Here is a 27,480-nt window from a genome sequence, read left to right as displayed (position 1 = left end):
GATTGTTTACCTCACTTAAGCTCAATTTAGAGATTTATCTATCTCTACTTCAGCTTGTTTCAAATAAAGATTTAAATTGGCTTCAAAGACACACACACACACACACACACACACACACACACACACACACACACACACACACAAACCCATCCACACGCATAGTAAAGGAAGATGAGAAGCAAATGCGAAGGATGAAGGGTAAAACAATGAAACGGAGCCAGGAGTAAGAAAAGACACAAACTACTTCTATTGGCACCTTTTACTCTTGCTAAGGCTGGGCCACAGGTTGGGTTTTTAGCAGCAAATGGTAAAAGGCAAACATCAGCTGAGATTGATAGTGCCTAGAAAGTGGAAGCAAACCATGGTTGGGAAAAGCAAAACTATTCCAGTTAGTAAGACCACAAAGATCTTCTTATGTGAGATTTATGACCTCAGTATCATTACCTTACAGTGATACTATAGTATATTGTATTTTCTTTAAAAATAAGACATTGTGTACACTTCACTCTTTCTATCTTCTGAATGTAAATGAAAGTTTTACTGGACTACCATTCCTAGACAAAACCAGCAGATGGCACTTTTGAATCATATATAGTTTTTAAATATGCTTTATTTGCATTTTATTTTTTCTATATCCATAAAAAGTTGGCATGAAAATGTTTTTAAATGCATGAGTCTAGTTAGGTTTATAGTTAGAAAACCTTCTTGGGTTTTAAGGTAATTCCTTTTGCAAAGATATGAAATGGTTGAAAGTTCAGTTCATATGTCTTAATTGCATGGAATTCATGATCAACTTTATTTTGTAAGAAAAACAAAATACAGTGTGAAATCAAGGAAAGGAATCAACTTACTCTTTGGATTGTTCTTACCCTTGAGGAAGAAAATTACTCAGGAGACAGTTCTTTTCTGTCTTAGAACGAGTGCTGAGTTAATCAGCAGAGATTCTGCTAGGTCATTATGGGTGTTGACTGAGGTTCTCTGAGTTAGCAGGGGAATGTTGATGGCTTCAGTGCCAAGTCTTTTGATAATAGAGGAAACTGTCTCAAAGCCAATTCTGGATGATTTCCTTTTTGGGTAAATTTGTCTAACAAATTGCTCATTTAATTTAATTTTCATAACAAATTATTAAGCAGACATTCCTTGTAGAGTTAGTGCAGGTTCAAAATAAATTACTGCGAATGGAATTGTTACTCTTTCTCTAATTGCGTAGCCAATATTCTGTTTATATTAAACCTCCAACTGAAGATTTCAACAAGATCTATCTCAAGTATGTCTTTTCAGCATATTTGATAATATTTTCATCAGCGCGTATATTGGTTTTCTAATGCTTCATGACAAATTCTCCCAATCTTTGCAGCTTAAAACAATACCCATTTACTAGCTCACAGTTCTAAGGGTCAGGAGTCTGGGCCAGGTGTGACTGGGTTCTCTGCTTGGGTCTTATAAGGCTGAAATCAAAGTATCGTCTAGACTGCATTCGTTTATGGAGATGGGGGTTCTCTTTCAAGCTCATGTGGTTGTTGCAGAATTCATTCCGTGTGGTTGTAGGGCTGAGGCCTCTGTTCTCTTGTTAGATATGGGATTGGGGCTGCTATCAGCTCCTAGAGACTTCCTGCAGTTCCTTGCCACATGGCTCCTTCCATATGCTTTTCCATGTTTCTTTCCGGAGGGTCCAGCCCCATTAGGGGCCCTTACTAGGTCAGGCCCACTCCAGTAATCTCTCTTTTGATTAACTCAAGGTCAGTTGATTAGTAACCTGATCAGGGAGTGATTCCCATCATATTCACAAATTCTGCCCACCCTTAAGGGGAGGGAATTATATAAGGAGTGTATATCATGAGGAGTGTATAGGGGGGTCGTGTTGGGGGAGGGGGACTCTTGGGGACAGTCTTAGAATTCTGCCTACTGCAATGGGCAAATGCTTTACTTTTGGCTGTCATAAATGTGAAGAGTAATGGTCAAGATAGAAGGAGATCAATGGCCAATGTCAGAGTTAAGATACACTTCTCCATCCAAAAGCTGCATTCGCTCCACTGACCCCGTCTTCCTGGTGGATTAGCCTGGGGCAGCTGTGCAGAGTCTTGTGCCCTGTTATCAGGAGTGAGAGACACCAGTGAGACTGATTTGCCATTTGTCATAAACTCTGAGTCACTGAGACGGAGGTGAGACTAACCATACACGAAATACACAAATGTGTTCTTCTTGACCCTGCTCTTACGTGAAAATCTGCTGAACTCCAGTTTCTTTTCACATGACAGAGGCTACAGAGCTCAGATGGACTCAGTGACAGCCTCGCTCTTTTTGAAAATTCATTTAAAAAGTAGATGTCCGTACCTTTTAACTCTTTGTGCTGTTTCTGGAGTTTAACAAAGATCCCTAAAGTTTTTGTGGCTTCACAGTACGTATGTTTTACCTTCACTACCTTGCACACAGTCTCATTCAGACAGCAGCAGTGTGGTCTGGGGTAGAACAAGTGTAACTGTGCAGCTGGTCGAGCCCCCCAGGAGTGAATACTCAGGGACTCTTAATGGAATCGCCTATAACGTTGCTCCTCTACTTTTCTGCTGTCCCAGGTTGGGGCAGTGCTGCCATCTGTCTTCCTAAATTTTTGGTAGGAAAAAAAAATCACTTTTTTTTCCCCACTAGAGCCCTCAGTACATACGTTTTTGGATCTCTTGTCACTGGGCTGCTCCATGTCCCACGGTACGTCCGTCCTGGCCACCTTGCTCTGGTCGCAGGAGATGAGGGTCCTGTGTTTTGTTCCAGGCTGACCGTCCCTCCTCTGCCTTTGCCTCCCTTCAGTGCCTGTTCTCCCAAGGACCTTTACTTATCAGTCCCCTCTCCTGCCTTTCTTCAACCTTTGCCTCTCTGCTTGGTTCTGGATGTAAATTTTTCTTTCCCGTGCTTTGCTTGCTAGACATATTTTAGGAACTTCTCTCTTGCCGTCTCTAGGAACTACTCTCAATTTTTTTCTGCCTTTTAAAAAGAAAGTGCATACTCACAGTCTCTCTTCCCATGCTTTGTTCTCCATCTGAGAGTTCGGAGCCTCTTTTACGACTTGGAGTTACTAAGTCTCACTTTTGAGGTCCCTTTGCAATTACCAAGACACAGAGAAGCTTGTGGGATGTTCTTCAGCTACTCACTCTCAGTCAAAGAGCTACTTTTCAGTCCCCGTCCTTTGTATACAGAATAACATGGCCGTGGTTCCTTCATGCCGACCTGTTGCCTGCAGACCTGGGAACTCAAGAGAGAGCCCTCTCCTAACCTAGCCATAGAATGCCAAATCAAATCCCAACTTACTGTGTCTCTGTCTCCTCTGTCTTTCTCAGCACTTCATGAAACAAGTAGCTTTTCCTTCATTGTTCATGTTCTCTCCCTCTTTTATTCCCAAGTTATTTCTAATTATACTTTATAAGAATAAACCCAAGTCTTCACATACTTAAAATTTTTGAAGTTGAAGAAAAGGTCACCGAAATCAATCTACATCTTCCAGAATTCTCTCTGAGACGAGGGTTCCCTGCCTATGTGAACATCCCTTTTCGACAAGGCTCGTCGGTGTGATTTGGCTTGCGTGCAGAGGCAACCTGTGTGAAGTTTGAGAAGGAAGTGTGTTTTTCTTAGGAATTTAATGATTTTGAAGTAAGGATGAACTTTTGTAGCAGCTTCATATTGTTATTACTTGCCAAATCTTCAGTGTCCTTTTATTCTAATTTTCAAAAGGAAACAGGAAGAGCGAGTACAGCAAGTGCGAAAGAAATTGGAAGAAGCACTGATGGCGGACATCTTGTCACGTGCGGCTGATACAGAAGAGATGGATATCGAAATGGACAGTGGAGATGAAGCCTAAGAATCTGATCAGGTAAACTGACACCAGAGAGAGAGAGACTTGGAACTTAAGATGTTTCATTCTCTTGTTATTTTCCCTTTATAGCCTTCTCAGCAGTGAATAAAAACGCTGCTCCTCTGCAGCGGTTATGCATGTGCTGTTGTTCGGCTCTTCTCTCTGGATTTAACACATTCACTGCCCTGTGAGTTGCATTTAACTCATGCTCGTTTTGAGCCTGGGGCCTCGTGAAGCATATGTAACTCATGTCTCTTCAACTTGGAAGCCACACGAACTATTTTTCAAGTTGCATGTATTCACACACAGAAAACAAAAAAAATAACAAATTTTTCATTAAATTAGAAAGGATCGTTTTGATTGGTTTTGAAGTTTTTATTCTGTTTTCATAATAAAACACCATGGCCCTAAGGGAAAAAAAATATTTTTTTCTAGTGTGGCAGTCAGGTGTGTCAAGGGCCAGAGATAGGAGCGATTGCATCCTTTGTTCTCATTCTGTGAGGACATTCACACCCTGGAGCCACTTGCAAGGCAGACAGTCTCCTTTATTAAAAGCAGATGGAAAACCTCCAAGATGTCATTAGGGAAAGGCCGAGGAGAGAGACTCTGTCAGGTAGGGAAGAATGTCCGCAGGAGAGGAAGGTGGCTGTCAGCTCCACCACACCAGCCTTCCGGGGCCGCGTTGTTTCTTCTTTAAAATTACGGTGGCAAAGTGGGCAGAATCCCTTTCTCTTTCTGGGTTCTCCCTAGCGTGGACTTGATGCAGGGAGAACAAGAAGGAACATTCGAAAACATAATAAATAATTTACCTTAAAAACACAAACTTTAATTTTTATCTTAAACCCATATACAAAGTTCATGGGCTGTGTGCCTTTGGGTGTATATTCTCCCTAGATGAGCACACTCAAGTCTCCAAGGCTTCATGAGGCATCTCCCCAACTTCTATCCTGCTTTGTTTTGGCAGGCCTTGTCTTACTTTCTGTCACCCATAACTGATTATTTATTTGTTTCCTTTGAAGCCAAAACTGAGAGGGAGGGACAGGGGAACTAATGTGATGTAAAGGGTCAGCGAAGCCTCATCTGAGGAAGTGACATTTATGTTGAGCCTGAAAGATGCATAGGTGTGAGCCCGGGGACATTTGGGTACAAAGCGTTCCCATTAGAAGGAACAACAAGGAGAAACTTAGTTTCTTTAAGGCACTAAGAAAGGATCAGTGTGGCTGGAATGCAGCAAGCCTGCGGAAGGGCGGGGGAGCATGAGGGAGATGAATCACGTAGCTGGAGCCTGTGGGTTGCTAAGGACTTTGAGCTTGATCATTAAAACCAGTGGGAATTCACGGAAGGGCCAGTAGCGTGATCAGGTTTGCTTATTTACAAGATCCCTGTGGTTGCTGCATGAAAAAAGGATTAAAGTAGGGAAGGCTTGGAACAGGGAGACCAGTTGGGGTGTTGTGGAGGTCCAGAAGAGATGATGGTGGCTTCAGGAGGGTGTTGACGTGGTGATGGGTGGGGGGTTGAAGAGTGAAAGAGTATATCTGAGATATGTTTGGAGATAGAACCAACTTGACCAGGTGGTCAGTTGGAAGTGAGGATGAGAGAGTGATGAGGATGCCTGAGGTTTCTCACTTGAGCTGGGCGGGAGACAGTTCTGTTTGGGAGACAAACAGAGTGAGGGTAGGGAGTGTGCAGGGAGGGCGAGTTTAATTTTTAACATAATATTCTCTTGCCATGCATGCTTTTTTCTTAATTCAGGAGTGGCTCATGCCACAGCTATACCAAAATCAAGTAATAAATACAATGACTTAGGTTTAACATGTCCACTGATAGCAGCACTGTTCGGTCACACAGTTTCCTGACCATACTGAACCATTTAAATCCAGTTCAGTTCAGTACTATGTTAACTTTTTTTTTTCTTAGTAAAGAGAGGAAGATGCTGTGTTGATACTTTGAATTTTGTTTTCCAAGATGGTAAGGGTGTGTTTTAGGGTTTTCGATGAGTGTACTTGATGTGTGTGAAGTCTTTCAGAGAGAAGGCTGGAGTGTGTTTCTTTGGTCTGAGGTTTCAGCCCTGCTGTCTCTGCAGTGTATGAAATCACTTTTGGGTAACCAAGGGTCACCTGATTGAGGCTTTACTAGACCCTTGCTTCCTTTGCCTATGACTTTTCAGATTGCTATCAAGGTAGCGCCCTTATTTATATGAGCAAGCATGTATACTAAAGGCACTAGACACTATTATATAGAAGCTGGCAACTGCTCATTGCCTTACACAAATGTGGATAGTGGTAGTCACAAACTAATTAATGTTGAGTCATTAGAGTTTTAATGACCAGAGTTTCAATCAATTCTTAAAAAGTAGCCATTATTTTGGCATGTTAGATAGGGAGAGATTCAAATTACGTATGTTATATTCAAAACTTGAGAATGGCATTATTAGACCAGGCCATTAGACTTGTAGAGTGGGGAAGATTTACAAACACTTCTTAGTTATGAAAATTACATTTACTTAACTTACTCATTTAGCCACATATATGCCTGCAATGTTTATTAAACCACACTGTGGCCACATGACTTAATTAGATGTTCATAATAACCCGTGGAATAGGTAGGACTTAGCTTGGCAAAGGGTGGACATGGCTAACTTCACGTGGCTCGTAAGAGGTGGAACCCAGTTTCCTTGGGGTCTGTCAGCTTCACCATGCTGCAGCTCTTTCTTTCTTACTAGCAAAGTGGATGTTTATTTAGTTAAATAACAGATTGATATTTACTTTGTTACTTAGATTTTACCATCATAGGGAAATGTCCAGGTTCTCAGACAGACATTTTAGGAATGATTGCAAGAAAAAGATAACTGTCAAAACATTGCTTAAATATGTAGCTGTACATGAGATATCATATCAAATACGTGAATAGTTCAGTCTACAGTTGCATAGTGTCATTTCACCCAGGTTAGACAATAAGAAAACTCGATGACATCTATCATTTATAAATGCTCTAAAGTAAAATGAGTCACTATGAGTAGAAATTTTCCTAAATTTTCTCAAAATATGTTTGGATTTGCCTGTATCTATTATGTTTTTTCATTTGTATGTCCTTTGAATTCTTTTTTAATGCTGATTTAGTTCATCGTAAACAGAAAATATTTGTGTAAACATACAAAGGGATATATATGATTTCTTTGGACAATGAAATGGGTATTAAAGGCTAGCATCAAAATAAAACCCTTGAGGGGATAATGTTGAACACTTTTTATTTATAAAGTGCTGTAACTAAATGCTAATCAAGGCTGTAAAAACATGGTTCTAAGTGAAATTTGGCCTCTAATTACTTTGAGTTTCGCCAGTCTCTCACCTGAGAAATCATTGAATTACTAAAGTTTTTTTTTTTCTTATAGGTAACATTCGACCGACTTTCCCCAAGAGAAAATTTCTAGAAATTGAACAAAAACGTTTCCACTGGGTTTTGCCTGTAAGAAAAAATGTACCCGAGCACATGAATAGAGCTTTTTAATAGCACTAACCAATGCCTTTTTAGATGTATTTTTGATGTATATATCTATTATTCAAAAAATGATGTTTATTTTGAGTCCTAGGACTTAAAATTAGTCTTTTGTAATATCAAGCTGGACCCTTAAGATAAAGCTGAGCTTTTGATGCCAGGTGCAATCTACTGGAAATGTAGCACTTACAGGAAATATTTGTTTCCCCCCCAGTTTTCATATGAGCAGATCAGGAGTACCAAATAAATTTCCCAATTAAAAATTATTGTGACTTCACTGTATATAAACAGATTTTTATACTTTATTGAAAGAGGACACCTGTACATTCTTCCATCATCACTGTAAAGACAAATAAATGATTATATTCACAGACTGATTGGAATTCTTTCTGTTAAAGAGCATACACAATAAAGAGCCCTTCATTAGCATTCCTGATGCACATTCGACTTTGATCCCTGGGCCTTAGGTTTGAGATAGAGGTGGCGGAAAATAGCTCATACTTTAGGAAGTATGAGCTATTGCCTCTGGACATTGTGAGAATTGTGCTTTCACCAGAATTTCTAAGTTGTCATCTAGCATGTGTAATTTCTTTTCCCTTGCCTGTGACTAATATTTTTGATAGTTCTATAAGAATAAAGCTTTTTCTCCCCTTGGGCATGAGTTAGGTACACGAGTACCCTTCAGGTGTTACTAGGAGTCCATGTTTGTTGTGGGGTTTTTTGTTTTGTTTTGTTCTGTTTTTTAGAATGTTTGGCACTTTCTAACATCCACTACCTTACTAAGTTAATTACAGGTGCAGGTCAGCTTCTTTGCCACAGTGAGAGGCATTTTCTAGGGAGAGTTGCTTGATGAACCAGTTTGTAATACTTTCCTAAGCAGTACCTGGCCTCCAAAGTATTAACATTTTTTTTTCTTTTGAAACATGAACGTAACTTTCATTACCACTTACATTTCTTGGTATTTAATCACTAACACTGGAATTACATTATTAAATGAGCGTTAAAATAAAAATATACTTAAATTAATCAATTCCAAGGAAGGGAGGGAGTGGTTAGAAGCAAATTAAAGCAAATTTGGAGAAATAGTGCAAAACTAAACTCATTCTATAGGAAGGATATATTTACTTATTAACTCTTGAGTTCCTTTAAAATTAGACCTGAAACGATGCAGTCAAGGATGTGATCAATTCCACATCAGTGTCACCTGTACATTTTATTACCACTACCTCCAGCTCTCTTCCGACTCCCAAGGAAGGGAAAAAAGAGGGCACTAGTCACAGCAGTATGACTGGCTAGGTTTGGGCTGCTGTGTTTCCTGGACCTTTATGCCAAACTACGTAAATGCTTCTTGAAATTCCTGATTTACATTCAACTTTGCTCCCTGGGCCTTAGGCCACCAGTTTCCTTGAGTAGCCCTGATAGCAGATGAATAGGGAAACTTGCAGACTCTGGGAGAACAAGTGGAAGAAAGTGCCTGCTCTGGGCCCATCAGACTGTCCCAACTGGGGTGGGGGTGGGAGTTCATATTGATTTCTTTTTAAGAGCTAGTATGACTAGTTAGAATGGATGTCCAAGGGCTTTTCCCATCCTCCCCCAAGTCTCTTATTCTTCCTTTGTAATCAGGCTTGGGGTAACTGCACCTTGGTGATCATATATTCTTTTTACAAAGCAATCCAACCAAGCTATATGTACTTTTATAAACAGCTTTGTAAAAACAAAAACACGATGTACACACATACAAAACTTTGGTTTTTTTTCTTATATACTTTGCTCAGGTGGAGAACAAGGTATGAAAGCCATTACGTGGTATTCCACTGTGGACCAGCCCATAAGTCTAGGGTGTTCCCAATATACCCACTGGACATGTCCAAAATTCTTCATTTTATCACCCCCAAAACCTACCACCATCTTGCATTCCCTAACTTGGGTAAAACAAACCATCTCCTCCCATTGCCCAAGGTGGAAGCACAGGAGTGATCCCAGATGCCACCCTTGCTTCCAAGTCCCCACCAATCCTGACAGAACTATTAACCACATTTCTCATAAATATGTCACTTTTCCATCTCCATGATTTCTACCTTCACACGGACTTCCTTTCCTCTCCTCCCGCACTCATGGCTTCCTTTTTTGTTCACCTGTCCCCTGTCCCATCCCCTCCTTGTCCCTCTCTCCATCCCCCTTTTTCTCCTCCATGTAGTCATCAGCATGATCCTCCAAACAGGCAAATGTGACCGTGTAATTTCCCTGCTCCGAATCCCTCACTCATCTTTGTATGTAGTTCAGAGTAATTTTCAAGAGCAAGCACTTTGAAATTAGGAGAACCTGTGTCTGAATCCCGGTTTTTGCCATTTGTATGATTTGTCAGGTTAATTTCTTTGAGCCTGTTCCTCCTCAGTGAAATAGGAATAATAATACCTACCTCATAGAGTTGTTGTGAGGATTCAATGAGATCCTGTCTGTAAAGTGTACGGCACAATGCCTGGCGCATAGTGGGTGCTCACATGAGAGCACGCTAGTGCCATTACCCCCACAAAGGTGTCAGTTTCCCGTCACTTCCAAGAGGCATTTGCTGACAACCCTAAGTAGCCCCTATCTCTGTGACACTTTATTTTCCACCTCAACACCCTGTTTATTTCCTTTGTAGAAATCTTCTAAATCTGTATTTTATTTATTTGTTGACTTTATGTCTATCTCTACTAGAATGTAAGCTCCGTGAGAGCAAGGGTGTGTCTGTCTTGTTCCCTGTTATAGCTCCAGCGCTTAGCCTAGTGCCTGGCACATAGTAAGCACTCAATAAATGTTTGCTGAATAAATAGAAGAATGGTCAAAAGGCTCTTCATGACCTGATAGCTGCTTACCCGTGTAGCTTCATCCTGCTGCTATCCTCATTGCACCTTCTGGCTCAAGAAAACCGCATTACTTCTTCCTTTGAAGCATCCCCTTGGGCCTCCATTATCTTTGTACTCGATGTTCCCTTTGCCTGAAACAACCTTTGCCTGCCTGTCTCCATGGCAAACTCCTAATCACTGGTGAAGTCTCAGCTCAATGGCTACCTCCTCTGTGAAATCGTCCCTGATTTCTCCAGGCTGATGTTCTTTTTCCCCCTTCCAAGTTCCCTCTGCACATTGTAAATACCTCCATGGAAGCACTTTATTGTATTGTATTGTAATTTTTTTTTGCATGTCTGTTTCTACTATTAGACTGTAAGCACCGTGAAAGCAGAGATTGCGTCTTTTCATCCTAACGTTCCCAGAGCCTAGCACAGTGCCTGGCACATAATAGCTTGTCATTAAATATTTGTCAAATGAATTTGTGAATGAACAAAGAGTCATGCAGTTGGAAAAGTGTTGGAAGCTGTATGTATTATCAAGGAAGGAAATATCCCTGGTGGCTTCCAGGGTGTTGTTTTTTTTTTTTTTTGTTGTTCGAGAGAGGTGATCTAGAGAGCATTGTGTAATCTCTTTGAGTATAAGATTACTCGTTTGGATTTTAAAAATAAGTTGAATAATATAGATCTTCATAACTGATTGCAAAAGATATCAAAAAGCTTTGTGATCTCGCAAATGCTATGAAGTCCAAAAATATTTGCACTATTAGTATTTCCATAGTAAATGCTATGAGAAAATGTACAGCAATAAATTTTGAAGCTTTAAAAATGTTTGTGTAAGTCATCTTCAATGACTTAATCCATAAAGGATGTCTCTGGCCTGTGTTTCCTGGACACAAGGGACTTCAGACTTGGGTGTGGGGCCCCAGAGCTTTCAGAGCTTATCCAGCGACACTACCTTCATCACTACTGTTGCTCACTTGTTCTGCTGGCATGTTTAGTGAACAGAGAGGGCTGAAAGGGTTCTCCACAGAATCAGGGCAGGCTGCCCTAGACCTCGTGAAGCCGCAGCCTCCCAGCCTCCACCTGGGCTGCCATATCTCCCTCTCCCTGCCCGCCTTCACTTCTGGGATGCATGGGTGACCCTTGTACAAAATGTACTTCAGTTGCTGCTACAAAGTCCGCAGACAGGTGGGGCAGGGAGCATCAATCGGTCACAACGCTATTAGCCAGAAACAGCTGTGGGATTGGGACTTGGGGCAGTGGGCTGTCAATATGCATGTCTCAAGAGGGCTGGGTAGAATTTACAATTTTAATTTGTGTGCTTACTTCCTTTATGAGGGCACATGCAAATTTTACATAATAATGTTCCTTTTTCAATTATTTGGCTTTTGTTTTTTATGACAGAAGGACAAAAAGGTTTTATTTCCTCTCATTTGTATAGCATTTTATAATTTACACAACACTTTCACCTCCATTAATGTCATCTTCGAATTTTAATCTACATACAAGCCATTTAATATGTACATATTCTTCTGCTTAGCCTCATTTAAGAGTTAAGGACTCTAAAACTCAAACAGCTTAAATGACTTACCCAAGATAGTAAGGTGCAGAGAGGGGAACTTGAACATAGAGATTTTGCTTCTAGAATGCCATGCAACCTTCTGATGCTATTCTGCACTTAGATCTTAAGCTGCCTCTCTGTGACACAGAACAGCAAGGACAGTTTGCCTGTGGCCTGAAAACCTGCCTAGGGCAGAGTGATCCTTCATAGGAAAGCCAGTCCTTTTGTGTGTGAACAGTCAAAGCTTTTCCAGTAAACTCTTCTGAGAAATCTTTACTAGGATTATTTATCTTACATAATAAGTACAGCTTCTTTATCACAGACTGTAGGGAATTATTTATATCTGGGGGTTAGCATTTTTTTTCTGTTGTAGTACTTTCTGCTTTTTGCCGTATGAACTTGATGCTATGAGAAGACTGACCACAGGCCCTGGGGAAAGAGTCTTCAAAGTGGGGAGCACGCATGTGTAAAACCATTCACAGGGGTGGGGGGATATTTTTAAATATTTTCAATTAATATTTTTAAATATTTTTGATATTTGTTCTTATCTCACTCTTTTGTAGTTTTAACTTTTGAATATTTCCTTATACAACTAATGTATTAGGAGAGTAGTACACGTACATAATTTATACATAAGTATCCATAAATTTGGGACATATGTTTTTGTTTTTCGAAGGATTTTCATTAAAAGAGTTTTGAGACCACTGCACCAGTGTGGTACTCTTCACCTGGAGTCTATATACCCCTGGAATCAAGAAGCCTGCCAACCTCTTGATATTGTATACAAAATTTTGTGACTATATGCCTTTCCCCTGGAGTAGTACGCATAGCTTCTGTAAAATTTTCAATAAAACATATTTATGAGAAAAGAATGAGCCACTGAGGGCTGGTCTAGTGATTTTGCTCCATTCATGAGGCTTAATGGCTGGCACATGCAAATTCAGATCATCTATAGCTTAATTTCCCTTTTTTTCTTTTTTTGGGGGGAGATACTTGGGTAGTCTCGAACTGATTTTCCGTTTTGACTTAAGGCATTAATGTTCATTAAAAAAAATACATAACACAGAGCCCCGCATGTCGTAACATATTTCACAAATGGTAGTAATGTCTTCCCTCAAAAAAAAAAAGTCCTGGTAAATTTTTATGGATTGGAATATGCTTTTAGGGAAGTTAACTGGATTTTTGCTGACTGGATGGATACTCCTTGGACTGAGAAAAAACCAAAGTGAGGAGTTAATCGTGTGTGTATGTTGGGGAGGTTGATCACAAGCAAGAATATGCTTGTTGGACACAGCATGAGTTCTACAAAGACTTTAGACCCAACAGTAGCTGCTTGTGTGCAAATAGAAACATTTGGAAATTTGAAGAGAAGGACACAAACAGCAACATTAGGTAGAACGTACTACTATTTGTGATGGGAATGAACGCCTTGTTTTAAACCTTTGTCTTTCTGTCCTCTGTCTCCCCCAAAATGCAGAGTCACTTAACTTAGTATAGTGTTATAAGTAAGAAAACTACAGTCTTACAGCTATGACTGTTATTTTAAAAAACCACTGTGGCTTTTATCAGAAGCTGCTGTGAAGAAGAGATGAATTAGTCACCTAATACTGAAAACACTTAACACTGGGGGCTGGGGGGAAGGATGCATTATTACTCAGTGAGTCAAAAACACTTGACTTTCCTGGAACTTTACATTTATTCAGGGAATTGCCACAATCTTTTTTCTTCTGATTTTTTTTTTAAATGAAATCCCATAGGTTCTATTGCCATATTCTTATATATCAGTGGAGAGGAAAGAGGAAATTTGGGTGAGAGATAAAAGAATGGAGATAATTCAAAGTACTCAGGGAGATTTCTCACTAATAGAATATCTCAGAGGGATTTGGGGAAGAAATAAATGAAAAAATGAAGGAATTTATACTCTCACAATCATGTCTACATAGTACTCTCTTGTTTATTCTAATGTCTAAAACTCAACTTAGCTCATATCCTCAAATAAAAAGCAAAACCTCTTGTCCATTTTCTTATTTAACCATCTGACACGTGGCTGACACAGAAGGGTGGCTAACCCAATAGCCACTCACAGATGTACTGGAGTCAGCCTTCTGCCCCCAGTTAAGACCTGACGCTTGGATCTGCAGCAGCCATTGTGTGACCTTGAAACAAGAGGATGGAAACCTAACGCTGTAAGGATGGTGATCGGAAAGCCAGCATGAGCTCAGGTTCTCAATGACATTGTTAAAATCTTGGACTAATTCCAAAAATACTTCCTTCTGGGCTGTTTGTTAAATAAAAAATACATGAACACATGTCCTTAATTTAAAAAAAATTTTTTTTGAAGCTAATGCTAACTAGTACATACCCAAACTTTAGACTCAGCTTTAATACTAATACTCAGTTAGTCACCAGAAGCTCTGTCAATTTCCTTTCTCGTTGTCATGGTTTCATGTGCTACTACTCACGTGCAGACTTTTGCTAACTCCTGCCTGGGTTGCTGCAGTGATTTCTCTCTGATCTCCCTGTCCCTAGTTTTCCAGCCTCCATTCCATTTTGAATACTGCCACCAGATCTTTCTCGTATGTCCTTTAGATCCTCATGTTCTAGGTTCCTCAAGTGACATTCTGGCCCTTGGTCTGCACACCTCACCTGTGAATACTCTAGTGAAAATCCTTAATCAGTTGAGAGACTATGTATTAGTTTTCTATTGCTGCTATAGCAAATGACTACAAATTTAGTAACTTCAAACTGCATCCATTTATTATCTCACAGTTTCTGTGGGTCCTGGTACAGTGCAGCTAAGCTTGTTCTCTGCTTAGTGTCTTGCAGTGTTGAAATGTAGGGTCTGGCTAGCCTGAGATTTTATTTGGAGGCTCTGTGAGAGGATCTGCTTCCAAGTGCATTCAGCTTACTACAGAATTCGGGTATATGCAGTTGTGGGACTGAGGCCCATGTTTCCTTGCTGACTGATGGCCGGGGCTTGTTCTGAACTTCTAGAAGCTTCCCACTCTCCCTGGCTCGTGAGCCTCTTTGTCATGCTTCTTATCTGTCTCACCTCCCCTCCTGCCTCATGTCTTTGACTCCAGCCAGAGAAAGTTCTCTGCTCTTAAGAGCTCATTTGATTAGGTTGAGTTGACCTAGATGATCCAGGATAATCTTTCTATTTTCAGGTCTGGAACCTTAATTGCATCTGCAAAGTCACTTTTGGCCATGTGACCTACTATAATGACAGTTCCTGGGAATTAGGGTATAGGTATTTTTTGGCAAAGGGGCATTCTGCCTGCCAACACTGTTAGCTACAAGTAACAGAAAACCAGTCTCGAATGATTTAAGGAATAAGGACATTTATATTAAATGTATCTAAAAGACAATCCTAGGCTAGGACAGATCCTTAGTATAAAACTTCAGGGCTCCAGCTTTGCTTCTGTGTAATCCTCCAGCCAGGCCCTCTCCTCCATGAGTTAGCTTCATCCTGAGCTTAGTAGCAGGTGGATGCAGGTGACACTTCCAGGCACAACAACAGCCAGAGGAAGACAATAGACTGTTTTTTTTTTTCCCTATGTCTGGTTTTTAGAAGCCCCCAACACTTTCCCTTGCACCTCATTGGCTAGAATTGGGTAACGTGCCCATTCCTAAACCACTCACTGAGAAAGGGGGTTGGAATGACCCCAGACGGCTTAGATTGATCATATAAGGCAGCTATGGCTGTTGGGGGCGGGTCAACCACAATACCTGCTTCCATCTTCTGTCTCAAACTGCCTACTATTCTTTTGTGTCATGCTTTCCCCTACCTTTGCGCTTTCAGTTTTACTGGTTCCTTTGCAGAATTAGCTTGTTTTTCTCACAATAAGTCCAGATCCTATATTTTCTTTAAGCCGAAGAGAATCACATTTCTTTCCTAAAATCTTGTTAAATGCACTCCTTCCTCCAGTCTGTCTTTTCTTGGTAGCATCACTCTGCTTAACACACTGTATATGACTACATATTGCCTGTTCCTGAAATATTTCTCATCTTAACTAAGTTTTAAGTTCCTCCAGGATGTAAATGACGGCTTTTAAAAAGAATGAATTTGGGGATGAGTTCATCAATTTAGTACCTGACATTAGCCAACTGCAAAGTTTGAGAGCACAGTCCTTTCTACAAAACCACTCTCATGTCTGATACCAACTGCAAGTTTAGGGGATTCCCAAAACTCCCTCAAGTTTGGTAGTTTGCTAGAAGTACCCACAGCACTCACTACAAGCCATCGTATTCATGGTTAAAGTTTATTACGGGGAAAGAGTATAAGTTAATGTCAGCCAAATAGACACACAAGGAGTCTAGGAGGGTTCCAAACTCAAAGCCTCTGCAATCTTCTTCCTGTTGAGTGAGGACGTACTATCTTCCTAGCATTTTTGTGTGATAGGCACAGGGTATTGCCACCCAGGGAAGCTCATCTGAGCTTTGATGTTCAGAGTTTTTACTGGGATTTCACTTATAGGCATGATCAATTGATCGATTTTTCATGTAGTTGAACTCAATTTCCAGGTGGACGGATAATACGATATCCAAAACCCCCACCCTGAGTCATATGGTTTCTGTAGTGGCCATGCCCCACCCTGATACACCCTATCGAATGTGATTGATCCCACCCTAAGATTCAGTGTGACCATGTTGCACCCTATAAAAAAGACACTCTTGTCAGATATGACCTAGAATGCCCCCAGACACTGAGGGCAAAGACCAGTGTTCTCTTTGGGCAAGGCCAAATTCCTTACTACACACTTTGGGATAAGTATTTTGGTAGCAGATACTAACTTGGTTACTACTAGGGCCCTTGGCAAAGATCCCTTGATAATCAAATTAATATTTAGATATTCTAGAATGAGTATACTTTAAGAGCAATTAGAATTTAATGACATTCCACTAAAGCTTTATTTTTCAACTCTTCTTTTTGCTGTGCAGGAATACTTCCTTGCAATCATCCCATAAAATAAGCAAGAGCATCTCTCTATTGCTCTTTCTTCACAAATTATATAAGATAATTAAACATAATTGCTTTCTTTTTTCTTAATCTGGAGCAAATAAATGGTTTAAGAATAAACAACAAGGACATAGACTGAGTAATCTTGCAAACACTTTACCTCCTGGAAAGAAAAAGCAATGATCTCCATTAAACTTCAGCAATAATAATTATTGCAGCAATTACAAAGCCATAGGTCTTTCCTATCTTTAATTTAATATTTTTAGACCTTGTTATCCATCCTTTTACCTATATCATATTAGAACTATCTTGGTTCTAATCTTATGATTCTAATAAAAGGGATAAACCAATTCAGTGAGGCTATAGGACAGGAGAACAAGTCTTGACATATATTATTTCTACTATACAATCATATGTGGGGAGTCCTACGGTTGCAAAATCATCATATAAAGTGAAAAAACTTTCTCTTTCTCTTTGTTTCCATCCATCCAGTCAAAATTATCCTGGAAAACTCTCTAAACCCCCTCTAAAGTATACCATAGATAGTTTGGCATATACAGTTTTATAAAATAATTCTAAAAATTAGTATGAAACAGTGATTCTCAATCTAGGGAAATTTTCACATCCTCCCCCCAGACATATGGCAATATCAAAACATTTTTGGTTGTCACAATGTGGGGATAAGAGCGCAGTTTGCTACTGGTATCCGGGGCAGAGAGGCCAGGGATGCTGCTAAAAGTCCTACAATGCACAGGCCAGGCCTTACAAATGTCAACAGTGCCAAAACTCTGGTTTGCAGAAAGAAATTTTTTAAGGCCATATGGAGATATTTGAGCATTTTATTTTGTCTTTCAGGTAAATGTCAATCTCCAGAGGTGAAGGGGGGTGGGGGGTAGGTAGAGAATTCTAAAGTACTCCTGTATGCCTGAAGGGCTACATGCCACTCTTGTTTTATTTTTTTAAAACAATTCATGTATTTATTTTTTTAATTATATACATTCAAATTTAGTCTTTTTGACATGCAGTTCTTTGAGTGTCAACAAATGCACAGAGTTATATATCTACTACCATAACTATACAGAATTGTTTTATCACCTCCTAAAATTCCCTTGTTATATTCCTTTGTAGTCAACCCCTTCCCTTACCCTGTTCTGCTGTCACCCACTGACCTGTTCTCTGTTCTTATAGTTTTATCTTTTTCAGAATGTCATATAAAGAACCATGCAATATGTGGCATTATGGGTCTGGCTTCTTTCACTTAGCACAATGCACTTGAGAATAATTCATGTATCATAAGTTCATTATTTTATTGCTGTGAATGTTTGTTTATCCATTGTTATTCTTTTACCTGTTGAAGTACAATACTCCATTCTGTTTTGATATCAAAACTCAGGCCGGATATGGTGGCACACACCTGTAATCCCAGCACTTTGGGAGGCTAAGGTGGGAGGATCACTTGAGGCCAGGAGTTGGAGGCTGCAGTGAGCTATGACTACACCACTGCACTCTAGTCTGGGCCACGAGAAACAAAACAAAATAAAACCCCTCAATTACCTTAATATATCCTAAAAGATTGGTTTATCGTTGAGAGGATCAAACAAAAGAGTAGCCTCATATCTTATATTAACATATAATGAAGTTCCAAACTCAATATAAATCAAATACACGTATGAGGCAATTGCTCTTTTCAACCATTCTATTTTTTTGCTTTAGAGAGCTGCATTAAGTCACCTTAATATATGCTCAGGATTGTGCTGGATACAATCATGAAAATACAAATTAGTCTCCAAAGGCAACACATATCCCAGCATAACAGTTAGGGGCTGGCAGGAAATTGATGCCATCCTCAAAGGGCTTAACTAAAAGTTACTCAATGAAGGGACTCGATGAAAGGACTATTTGAAGAGGTGTGGGCAGTGTTCCAACCAAATGCTGGTTAAACACCCAGAGACCAGCCATGCAGGGAACCCAACAGGATGCAGGAAGGCAAGTGTGATGTCATCCGCAGAGACCAGCCCTCTGTGGCATCTCCCAGCAATCCCACTGCTGGATATTTATTCAAAGAAAGAGAAATCTGTGTATCAGAGGGACACCTGCACTTGCATGTTTATTGCAGCTCTATTCACAATAGCAAAGATATGGAAACTCACAAAAATTTATTCAAGATGTATAAAATACTTAAATATAAGGCATGAAACCGTAAGAATTCTAGAGGAAAATGTAGAAAAAACTTTTCTAGATATTGGCCTAGGCAAAGAATTTATGACTAAAACCCCAATGGCAATAACAGCAACAACAAAAATAAATAAATGGGATTTGATTAAACAAAAAGCTTCTGCACAACTAAGGAAATAATCAACAGAGCAAATCAACCACCGAGAGAAGGGGAGAAAATATTCACAAGCTATACATCCGATAAAGGGCTATATCCAGAATCTACTAAGAACTCAAGCAAATCAGCAAGAAAAAAACCAAACAACCCCATTAAATAGTGGGCAAAAAGCATGAACAGAAGCTTTTCAAAAGATAGACAAATGGCCAATAAACATGTGAAAAAATGCTCAATGTCACTAATCATCAGGAAAATGCAAATTAAAACCACAATGAGATATCACCTTATCCTTGTTAGAATGGCTTTTATTAAAAAGTCCAAAAACAAGAGATGTTGTTATGGAAAGCTTATACACTGTTGGTGGGACTGCAAATTAGTACAACCTCTATGGAAAACAGTACGGAGATTCCTCAAAAAACTAAAAGTATACCTACCATTTGATCCAGCAATCCCACCACTGGGTATCTACCCAAAGGAAAAAGAATCATTTTATGAAAAAGCCACCTGCTTTGGAATGTTTATTTCAGCACCATTCACAATTGCAAAGATGTGGAATCAACCCAAGTGCCCATCAATTTATAAGTGGATTAACAAAATGTGGTATGTGTATACCATGGAGTACTACTCAGCCATAAAAAAGGATGGATTAATGCCTTTTGCAACAATTTGGATGGAACTGGAGACCATTCTCCTAAGTGAAGTATCAAAGGATGGAAAAACAAACACCACATGTACTTAATATTAAGCTAGAACTAAATGAAGAACACACATGCGTACAGAAGGATGTAAAACTCAGTGGAAATCAAGCAGGAGGGAAGGAGGAGGAGGGATGGGGCAAAAACCTACCTAATGGATACAGTGAACACTATTTGGGTGATGGACACACAGCCGTGACTCAAGAATTACAAAAGTGATCCATGTAACCAAAAACATTTGTACCCCCTTAATACTTTGAAATAATAAAAAAAGATATGCAATCAACCTAAGTGTCCATGGACAGATGAGTGGGTAAGAAAATGTGTTGCATATACACAATGGAACACTATTTGACCATAAAAAAGAATGAAATCATGTTATTTGCAGCAACATGGATGGAACTGGAGGAGATTATGCTGCATGAAACAAGCCAGGCACAGGAAGACAGATGTTGCATGTTCTCACTCCTATGTGGGAGCTAAAAAACTGACCTTGTGGAGATAGAGAAGAGAATGATAGATACCAGAAGCTGGGAGGTGTGTGTGGGTGAGATGGCAGGTAGGGGATAGAGAGAAGTTGGTTAGTGGGTATAAACATATATCTCTTAACATTTTTAGATAGAACAAATAAGCCCCAATATTTGATAGCAGAGTAGGGCAACTATAGTTAGCAATAATGTATTGTATATTTTCAAGTAGCTAGAAGAGAGGACTTGAAGTGTTTCTGACACATAGAAATGATAAATACTCAAGGTAATGGATACCCCAAATACCCTGACTGTATCATTACACATTCTGTGCATGTAACAAATACTCATATGCACCCTGTACTTATGTGCAGTGTCTTGTGTTAATTAAAAAAATCTAAAAAAGAAAATAGCAGGGCAGAGAGAGATGGGTTTGTAGGAGGAGGCAAACCCCATTTGTGTTCTTGCCCTTCCATTCGTATTAGTTTTGCTCTTGTTCTTGTATCAGATTCTTTCCCCTTCGGTTTCACTGAAACCTAACTGATTCTGTAAGGTCCTGTCTCCATGAGTCACTTCACACTTACTCAGGTCAACTTTGATCCTTCCTCACCTCCCCTGTCCATGACATCAGTTGTGTGTATCTATCCTACATTCTGGTGGTGGAATATACTCACTCGGGGGTGCTATTCCATGCAGTCTTGCTCTAACCAACTATCTCTTCGTCTCGTCTTCATAACCAGATTACAGTGACAAGGAATGTATTTTTATTCCCCACAGTTCTTGGCATAGAGGGAACTAGATATTTTTGAATGAATGGCAAGCATGAGTCATCAGAGAACACGGATTGCTAACTTTCAAATGGTACTGTAAAAGTTGCGTTAGGTGAAATAAAGCCAGTCACAAAAGGACAGATGCTGTACAACCGCACTTTTTTTGAGATATCTAAAATAGTCAAATTCTTAGAGACAGAAAGTAGTATGGTGGTTGCCAGGGGATTGAGGGAAGGGATATTAGAGGTCAGTGTTTCATGAGTACAAAATTTCTGGTGGGGAAGATGAAAAAGTTCTGGAATGAACCATGGTGATGGTAGCATAACAATGCAAATGTACTTGATGTCACTGAACTGTATGCTTAAAAATGATTAAAATGGGGAATTTTATATTATGTATATTTTACTGTAATTCTAAAAATAAAAAAAAATAGTTGTGTTAGAGAATGAGTTAGACATCATCTTTGTCCTCTCTGGCCTAACCCGACATGATATGGGAATACTGTTTGCATGGTAATCACAATCTTTATGGGGCTAAAGAGGAAAAGAAAACAATGTAGTACAATCTTAATTATATTCTTACGGAGCTATATCTTAATCCTTGTGTTCATTTTCACATTTCCCTAGTATTTTTGACTGATATTTTTCTTGTTGTGGTGACTTTCATCTTTAGAGGTCAGGATTTCTTTGGTTATTCTAGTATTTATTTTTTTATTTTTTTGTTAGAGATGGGGTCTCGCTCTTGCTCAGGCTGGTCTTGAACTCCTGACTTCAAGTGATCCTTGAAGTGATCCTTGGTCAATATTCTTGTAAAAATCCCAGAACTGAGAGAAATAACATAACCTCTAACATGTGGAAAATAGAGGGTTTGAGAGGAGCAGGAGAACTGGGAATGAGAAAAGAATGAGAAAGGTGAGAAAATGTGGCTTCGGATAGAACATACATATATTTAAAACTGAGAATGATAAGGAAAAATGTAAAGAAACAGCTTGTGTCAAAGGTTGAAAAAGAAAAAATAGGCACAATAGATTTATGGTGAAAAAAGCCACATTTAGATAACTTAGAAAATGTTGCTTCTTCAGCATTTTGCATCTTTGCCTAAATGGCCTGTTTTATTTCTTTAATGCTTCACTTTTTCTAGCTTTTGGTTGCAGAGGCAGCCTCATTGCCTTCATTTTTTCCTAGCTGTCGAGATAGTTCAGGTTCCGATGGGCCAAGTTGAGGTAATGACCCAGGCAGGGTAAATGAGAAACGTTCTGTACTCTCAGGAATAAGTCATCAATTTAATATCTTTCCTGAATGCTACATTCCTTCTAAAAATAATATAAAAAATGTATGCAAGCTAGCTGCTGAATTGTTTTTATTCAAGAAATTTAAGATGAGAATTGCGAGCTCATTCATCAACGTCCCCGAAATACTTAAAATGAAATGTGTTCCATGAACCAGACGTTAAAAAATCACTGCTAAATTTCTAAAATAACTGTTCCAAGGTTCTATTCACGTTTGCCACACTCTCTCAGACGTTTTGTCCTGATTCTCTTTTCCAGAGCTGGAGTGTCAATACTGCCCAGGCTGGATAAAAGGGAAGCGTTTCTATGATGGGGCTGTTCTCCCTGCTTCTTCCCTCTCCTGTTCTCACATCTTTCTTTTCTGTCATCAGTTAGCATCATAGCGTGCACAGCCTCATTTCAAACTCAGTTTTACAAGAGGGAAGACGATCCGGGTTGGCTCATGGAATTGAGCAATTATTTTCCTTGAGGCCGTATTTGGTGTAACATTCATGCCCCGTCTGTCTGAAGGAACAGCCCCACCATTGTCCTCAAGTATATAGGGGACATAATCGGATTGTGCAAACACCATGTCCGATGTGTGGTGTAAGTATCGCACGTGGAGATACAACCTCTGCTTTCTGGCCAAACCCAACTAGTGTTTTTGATAAAGGACAGTCACAGTTTTCCCCCAAACATACATACATACATCTATGTCATTCATGCTTGTGAGTACTTGCCTACGAATTCTTTTCCTCTTACTACCTAATTGAATTTATCTGGATAGGAAAAGCTTTGCATTTATTGGTGGCTCACTGGGACACTTTTATATAGTATCACACTGTAATATTTTAGAAATTTCAAAGGATATAGTATCTTAAAACAAGGTCTCAATAGAATTCATAATAACATAATTTCAGTAGAATTCACAGTTTTTCTTTACCTTTTTTCAATATCTACACATTAAAGTATAAAGGAACTTATACTTTGAGAGGAGCAGGAGAATTGGGAATGAGAAAAATGAGAAAGGTGAGAAAATATGGCTTGCAATAGAAAAAATATATATGTTTAAAATATAAATATAGATAGATATATATAAAACAGAGAATGATGAGGAAAAATGTAAAAAAGAAGCTTGCATTCTTTTGCAACTCAAAAACGAGTTCTTCCTCATTTTTGCTACTCTTTCAACTCTTTGGTGCAGTGCACTTCTTTGATCCCACTGCTTCTATTACCCTGTGTAGTGATCTGCTAGGGCTGCCTAAGAAAGTATGACAGACTGGGGAGCTTAAGCAACAGAAATTAATTTTCTCATAGTTCTGGAGGCTGGAAGTCCAAGATCAAGGTGTCAGCAGGGTTGGTTCCTTCTGAGGCCTCTCTTCTTGGATTGCAGACGGCTGTCTGCTTCCTATGCCTAACACGGTCTTCCCTCTGTTGCTCCCTGTGTCCAAATTTCCTCTTCTTATAAGGACACCAGTCGTATTAGGACCCTCCCCAATGACCTCATTTTCTCTTAATTATCTCTGTAAAGATCCCATCTTCAAGTATAGTCACAGTCTGAGGTACTGGGGGTTAGAAAGTCAACGTATGAATTTTTTTGAGGGGGAGACACAATTCTGCCCTTAACACCATAAATACTTGATACCATATCTTAGATGTTGACATTTGTTGTAATTTATATGAACATTCATTGTGTCAGTGTATTTTCGCTGAAATCATGTACACGTGATTTCAGTTTAACGTAAGCCTTCTCATCTGGAGCCCATGGACTGCTTGGGAAGGTCCATAAACATGCCGAAATTGTATGCCGAATCTTTTTTTTTTTTCACCTATTCATAGTGTTTTATTCTTTTCTTATGCTTTTTTAAATTTACAAATATTACATAAAAAACAATGATGAACTATGCCAAAAGTTCTTACTTTATACATTGTGAATACTTTTCCACTTTTCCATCAGACTCTTAAAAAGTTTGTCAGGCCAAAAAAAAAAAAAAAACTTTAGGATCTCCTGGCGACATAAAGGGTTTTCTTCTTGTTCACATCACAATACCTTTCCTGTAAGTAACGAGCACTCTAACTTTTGTCTTGGTATTCCACAAAGACGCACACAGCATTGTACAGCCCTGCCAATGTGCCAGACAGTTTTAAGTGCATCACTTAAAAGATTTCATCCTCACAGGGACTCTCTCTCTGAGGGAGATAATATTTACAGATAAGGAAACTGAGGCACACAAAGGGTGAGTAACTCAGGTCAGAGTTAGCATACAGTGGAGCCAGGATTCAAATCCGGGTAGCCTGCCTCAAAAGTACCACCTGCTCCCCTCAGCTGACTCTCCTTCCTCATCACGTTAAGCGGGAGGACGCCAAACCATATTGTTTTCACCTGTAGAATCAAGGCTTTTTACAATTGTTGACATAACTTACACTGTTGCCCCAAATTTACGTTGGGAAGGAATTTGACAGTTCTATAAAAGCCCTTGCAGTGTATGCTGAAAGGGGGAAAAAAAGCATTCTCAAGAAAGTTTTTACTTTTCCCTAGGCTTTGAAAAGAACAATAGTATTGTCAATGGGCTTCTTTAAACAGAACACTTTGTCATTTCCAGGTAAAAAGATTAACTTAAAGGAGATGTTAACGTTTGCCTTGGGCTGGGGTGGGAACAGGAGTTAGGGAGGCAGCCCTTCTCTTTTAGGCCCCTAGTGGCTGCCTTATCTCTGCTTGCTTTCTCCTTCCAACTCCCTGGAGAACAAGAAGTGCCTTATTCCCTTGGGCAAAAGACGCTTAATTGACAAAACACAACTGAAAAGGAAAAGTAAGTATAAATGGCACCTTTCTGTCATTTGGAAAGATTTGTGTTCTCCTAGTTTTTCAGAAATTACAGATGTAACCATGGACCAGTGTTTGTTCTGATACCTTTTTAAAACTCAATGTATGTGAGGGGGGAAAAGAGATATATTTTAAGGCATAACTAGTCCTACATGCCTTAGGACCGTATCAAGATTCCTTAAGTAAATGAAAATGGGAGCTCCTCAGACTGAAGGTTGCCAACCGTGAGGTGAGTCATTTAATACATGTTTACATATTTGTGTATTTCTTTTGCTTATTTCTTGGCATACTTTCTGAATGACAACTGCAGTGGGAAATTGGAAATTTTTGTGAATAATTAGGATGCTCTTTGAATCTATTGGAGTAAATGCATGACATCCTAATAGGCAAAAGATGGTGTGTCAGTGAACTCCTCATCTATGGAAGTTGTCAATCCAATTATTTCAGCTAACTCACCCATTAAATCAGATCACTGCCCAATCAATTATTAGATTATCATTAGTAAAGACGGCCTGAGATTCCAGATGAATAATGCTTGGGCCAGCATGTAAAGCACAGCTGTAATTTTCATGAAACAGGCAACTGGTTTAGCTCCAGGATAGGAGTTGTTCAATTACTTTCCATGTTTTTATTTTTGGTGTCAAATCAAATACCTAGATTAGAAATAACTCTCTCTCCTTGTAGGTAGTCATTTTTTAAAAGAAAAAAATTCACCCACATATATACAGGCTTTAAAATGCTTCTTCCACGGCTCATAGAGATAAAGAGATTTACCTGAGATTATATTTCTCAGGCTCACCAATTTTCAATAAATTCAGCCTCTTCCCGGGTGCGTGCTCTGGAGAGAGGCTGGCCTTGTTTGAGATGGTAACGATTACCACCTGGGAGGAAAGGAGCTTTAAGGTAGCTGTCTTGTAGGTGAGACCGTTACTACTCAGAGGAAAATCGATGAGGAGTCTCACTGGAACTCTTGCACGCTCAGACAAAGACAATCTGGGAATGAGGAACACCATGTGGCTTCTCCCACTCGCCCCAGGGCGGTCACGGAGCGGGGTGCACCCAGCTGCAATCAGGTCACCCTGAGCCCTAATTTTGGGCCACATGCAAATGAAGTCCCTTTAAAACCAGAGATGTTGTCCTAGAAGGGCAGGGCTCCTTAGGTAGACCTGGGCTGCTTCAAAGAGAAAAAGAAAGTCTATACTTGATGTTTAGAGTGTGATCAAGTTATTGTTTTTGAACTATTGTTTCCAAAAGCCCTTACATTTTTCCTTTCTTCCTTTTTGTGACACTGTAGGTTCTCTGACCACAACTGTGGATCATTTGAATTTTAGAATATGTGTCCCAGCTCCTGTTGGATCTCTTATTGCTCTGGGCAGTGTGTCCTTAAGAGGGCTTAAATCCTCACTGCAACCGTGGACATGTGCCCTCAAAATTGCCCCAAGGTCACACTTGCAGATTAGGGGTCCCAGCTCCCCTAATGTTCCATATGCCTGATTTCTTCCCCATCTCCTGGGGCAGATCCCTGGGTGGCTTGTGAGTTAACAACCAAACTTTTCATTGCCAGAAGAGTGTCATTAAGATTCTTGTCAGAACAAGACATGCACACTATTTCCCCCCACCCGTAACAATGACGCAGCTTGTTTGCCCATGCAATGCTGTGTTTCAACTTAATGTGGCACATGGGCACTCGGGGAACTCAACCTTCTCTGGGTGAGGAATTAAGCAAAGTGACAAGTGATAAGGCAATCCAGGTGACCCGGGCTTCAGACAGGGCCACAACTTCCCGTCACCTTCCTTGTAACAGAAGGGGACTGGTGGGGGTTGGCAGCTGGGCTAGGGTCTCAGCTTGCACATGGTGCAGAGAATCCAAGACGCACGTTTAAAATGCAAGCGCTTGTTCCCAATCTGTCTTACTAATGTTGTCGCAAGCTTAACTGTCGGCGCTCGGGGCGTGAGAAATTCACTGACAAGGTTTGCTCCTATTAAGGCGGTTTTAATTGATAGCACTTGGCGGCGAGATCACATTTCCTCCTTTTCCCTACTATTCGCACCCCTTTTGACTGTGAGAAAGCAGAGCAACCTTTTCCCTTAGTTTATCTGTTTTTGCCCCTGGGCCGTGCTAGCACGCTGCGAATGAGAGGGAGCACCTCTAGGGGTCAGTGCGGCGTAAAACATGGCCAAGGCTGGGGCCCTGCAGCGGCGCGGGGTCGTTCCGCTTCCAATCACAGCTTCGTCCCTATTTCACTCTAATGAGGGAACGGTCCCATTACTTCACGCTGAGCCTGGCTCCAGAAGCAATCCCCTTGATGGCCATTTTCCTTTAGTATAAGTTTAAACATTTGCAATCAAAGGCAGCTCTAATTCGAAATCTGGGACCGGGAGTGCTGTCTTCAAATGTGCTGCTTTTCACCTTTTCTGTCGGAACCCAGACGGTCGCC

General features: G+C 40.0%; 1 protein-coding gene across 1 annotated transcript in view; it reads left to right on the top strand.

Moving 5' to 3' along the window:
• MBD2 (methyl-CpG binding domain protein 2) overlaps window positions 1-7,710 on the top strand; it is a 68,739-nt gene extending 61,029 nt beyond the window's left edge. The window contains exons 6-7 of the mRNA XM_012651795.1: window positions 3,721-3,859; window positions 7,233-7,710. Of these exons, the coding sequence (XP_012507249.1) occupies window positions 3,721-3,847 (127 nt within the window). The 3' untranslated portion in view covers window positions 3,848-3,859; window positions 7,233-7,710. The remainder of the gene's footprint in view (window positions 1-3,720; window positions 3,860-7,232) is intronic.
• The last annotated feature ends 19,770 nt before the right edge of the window (window positions 7,711-27,480 follow it).

This window comes from Propithecus coquereli, unplaced genomic scaffold (genome assembly GCF_000956105.1).
Source record: "Propithecus coquereli isolate 6110/MARCELLA unplaced genomic scaffold, Pcoq_1.0 Scaffold37, whole genome shotgun sequence".
In the NCBI taxonomy this organism is placed as follows: domain Eukaryota; kingdom Metazoa; phylum Chordata; class Mammalia; order Primates; family Indriidae; genus Propithecus; species Propithecus coquereli.
Note: the sequence above shows the minus strand (reverse complement) of the source record. Positions and strands in the feature narration are given on the sequence as shown.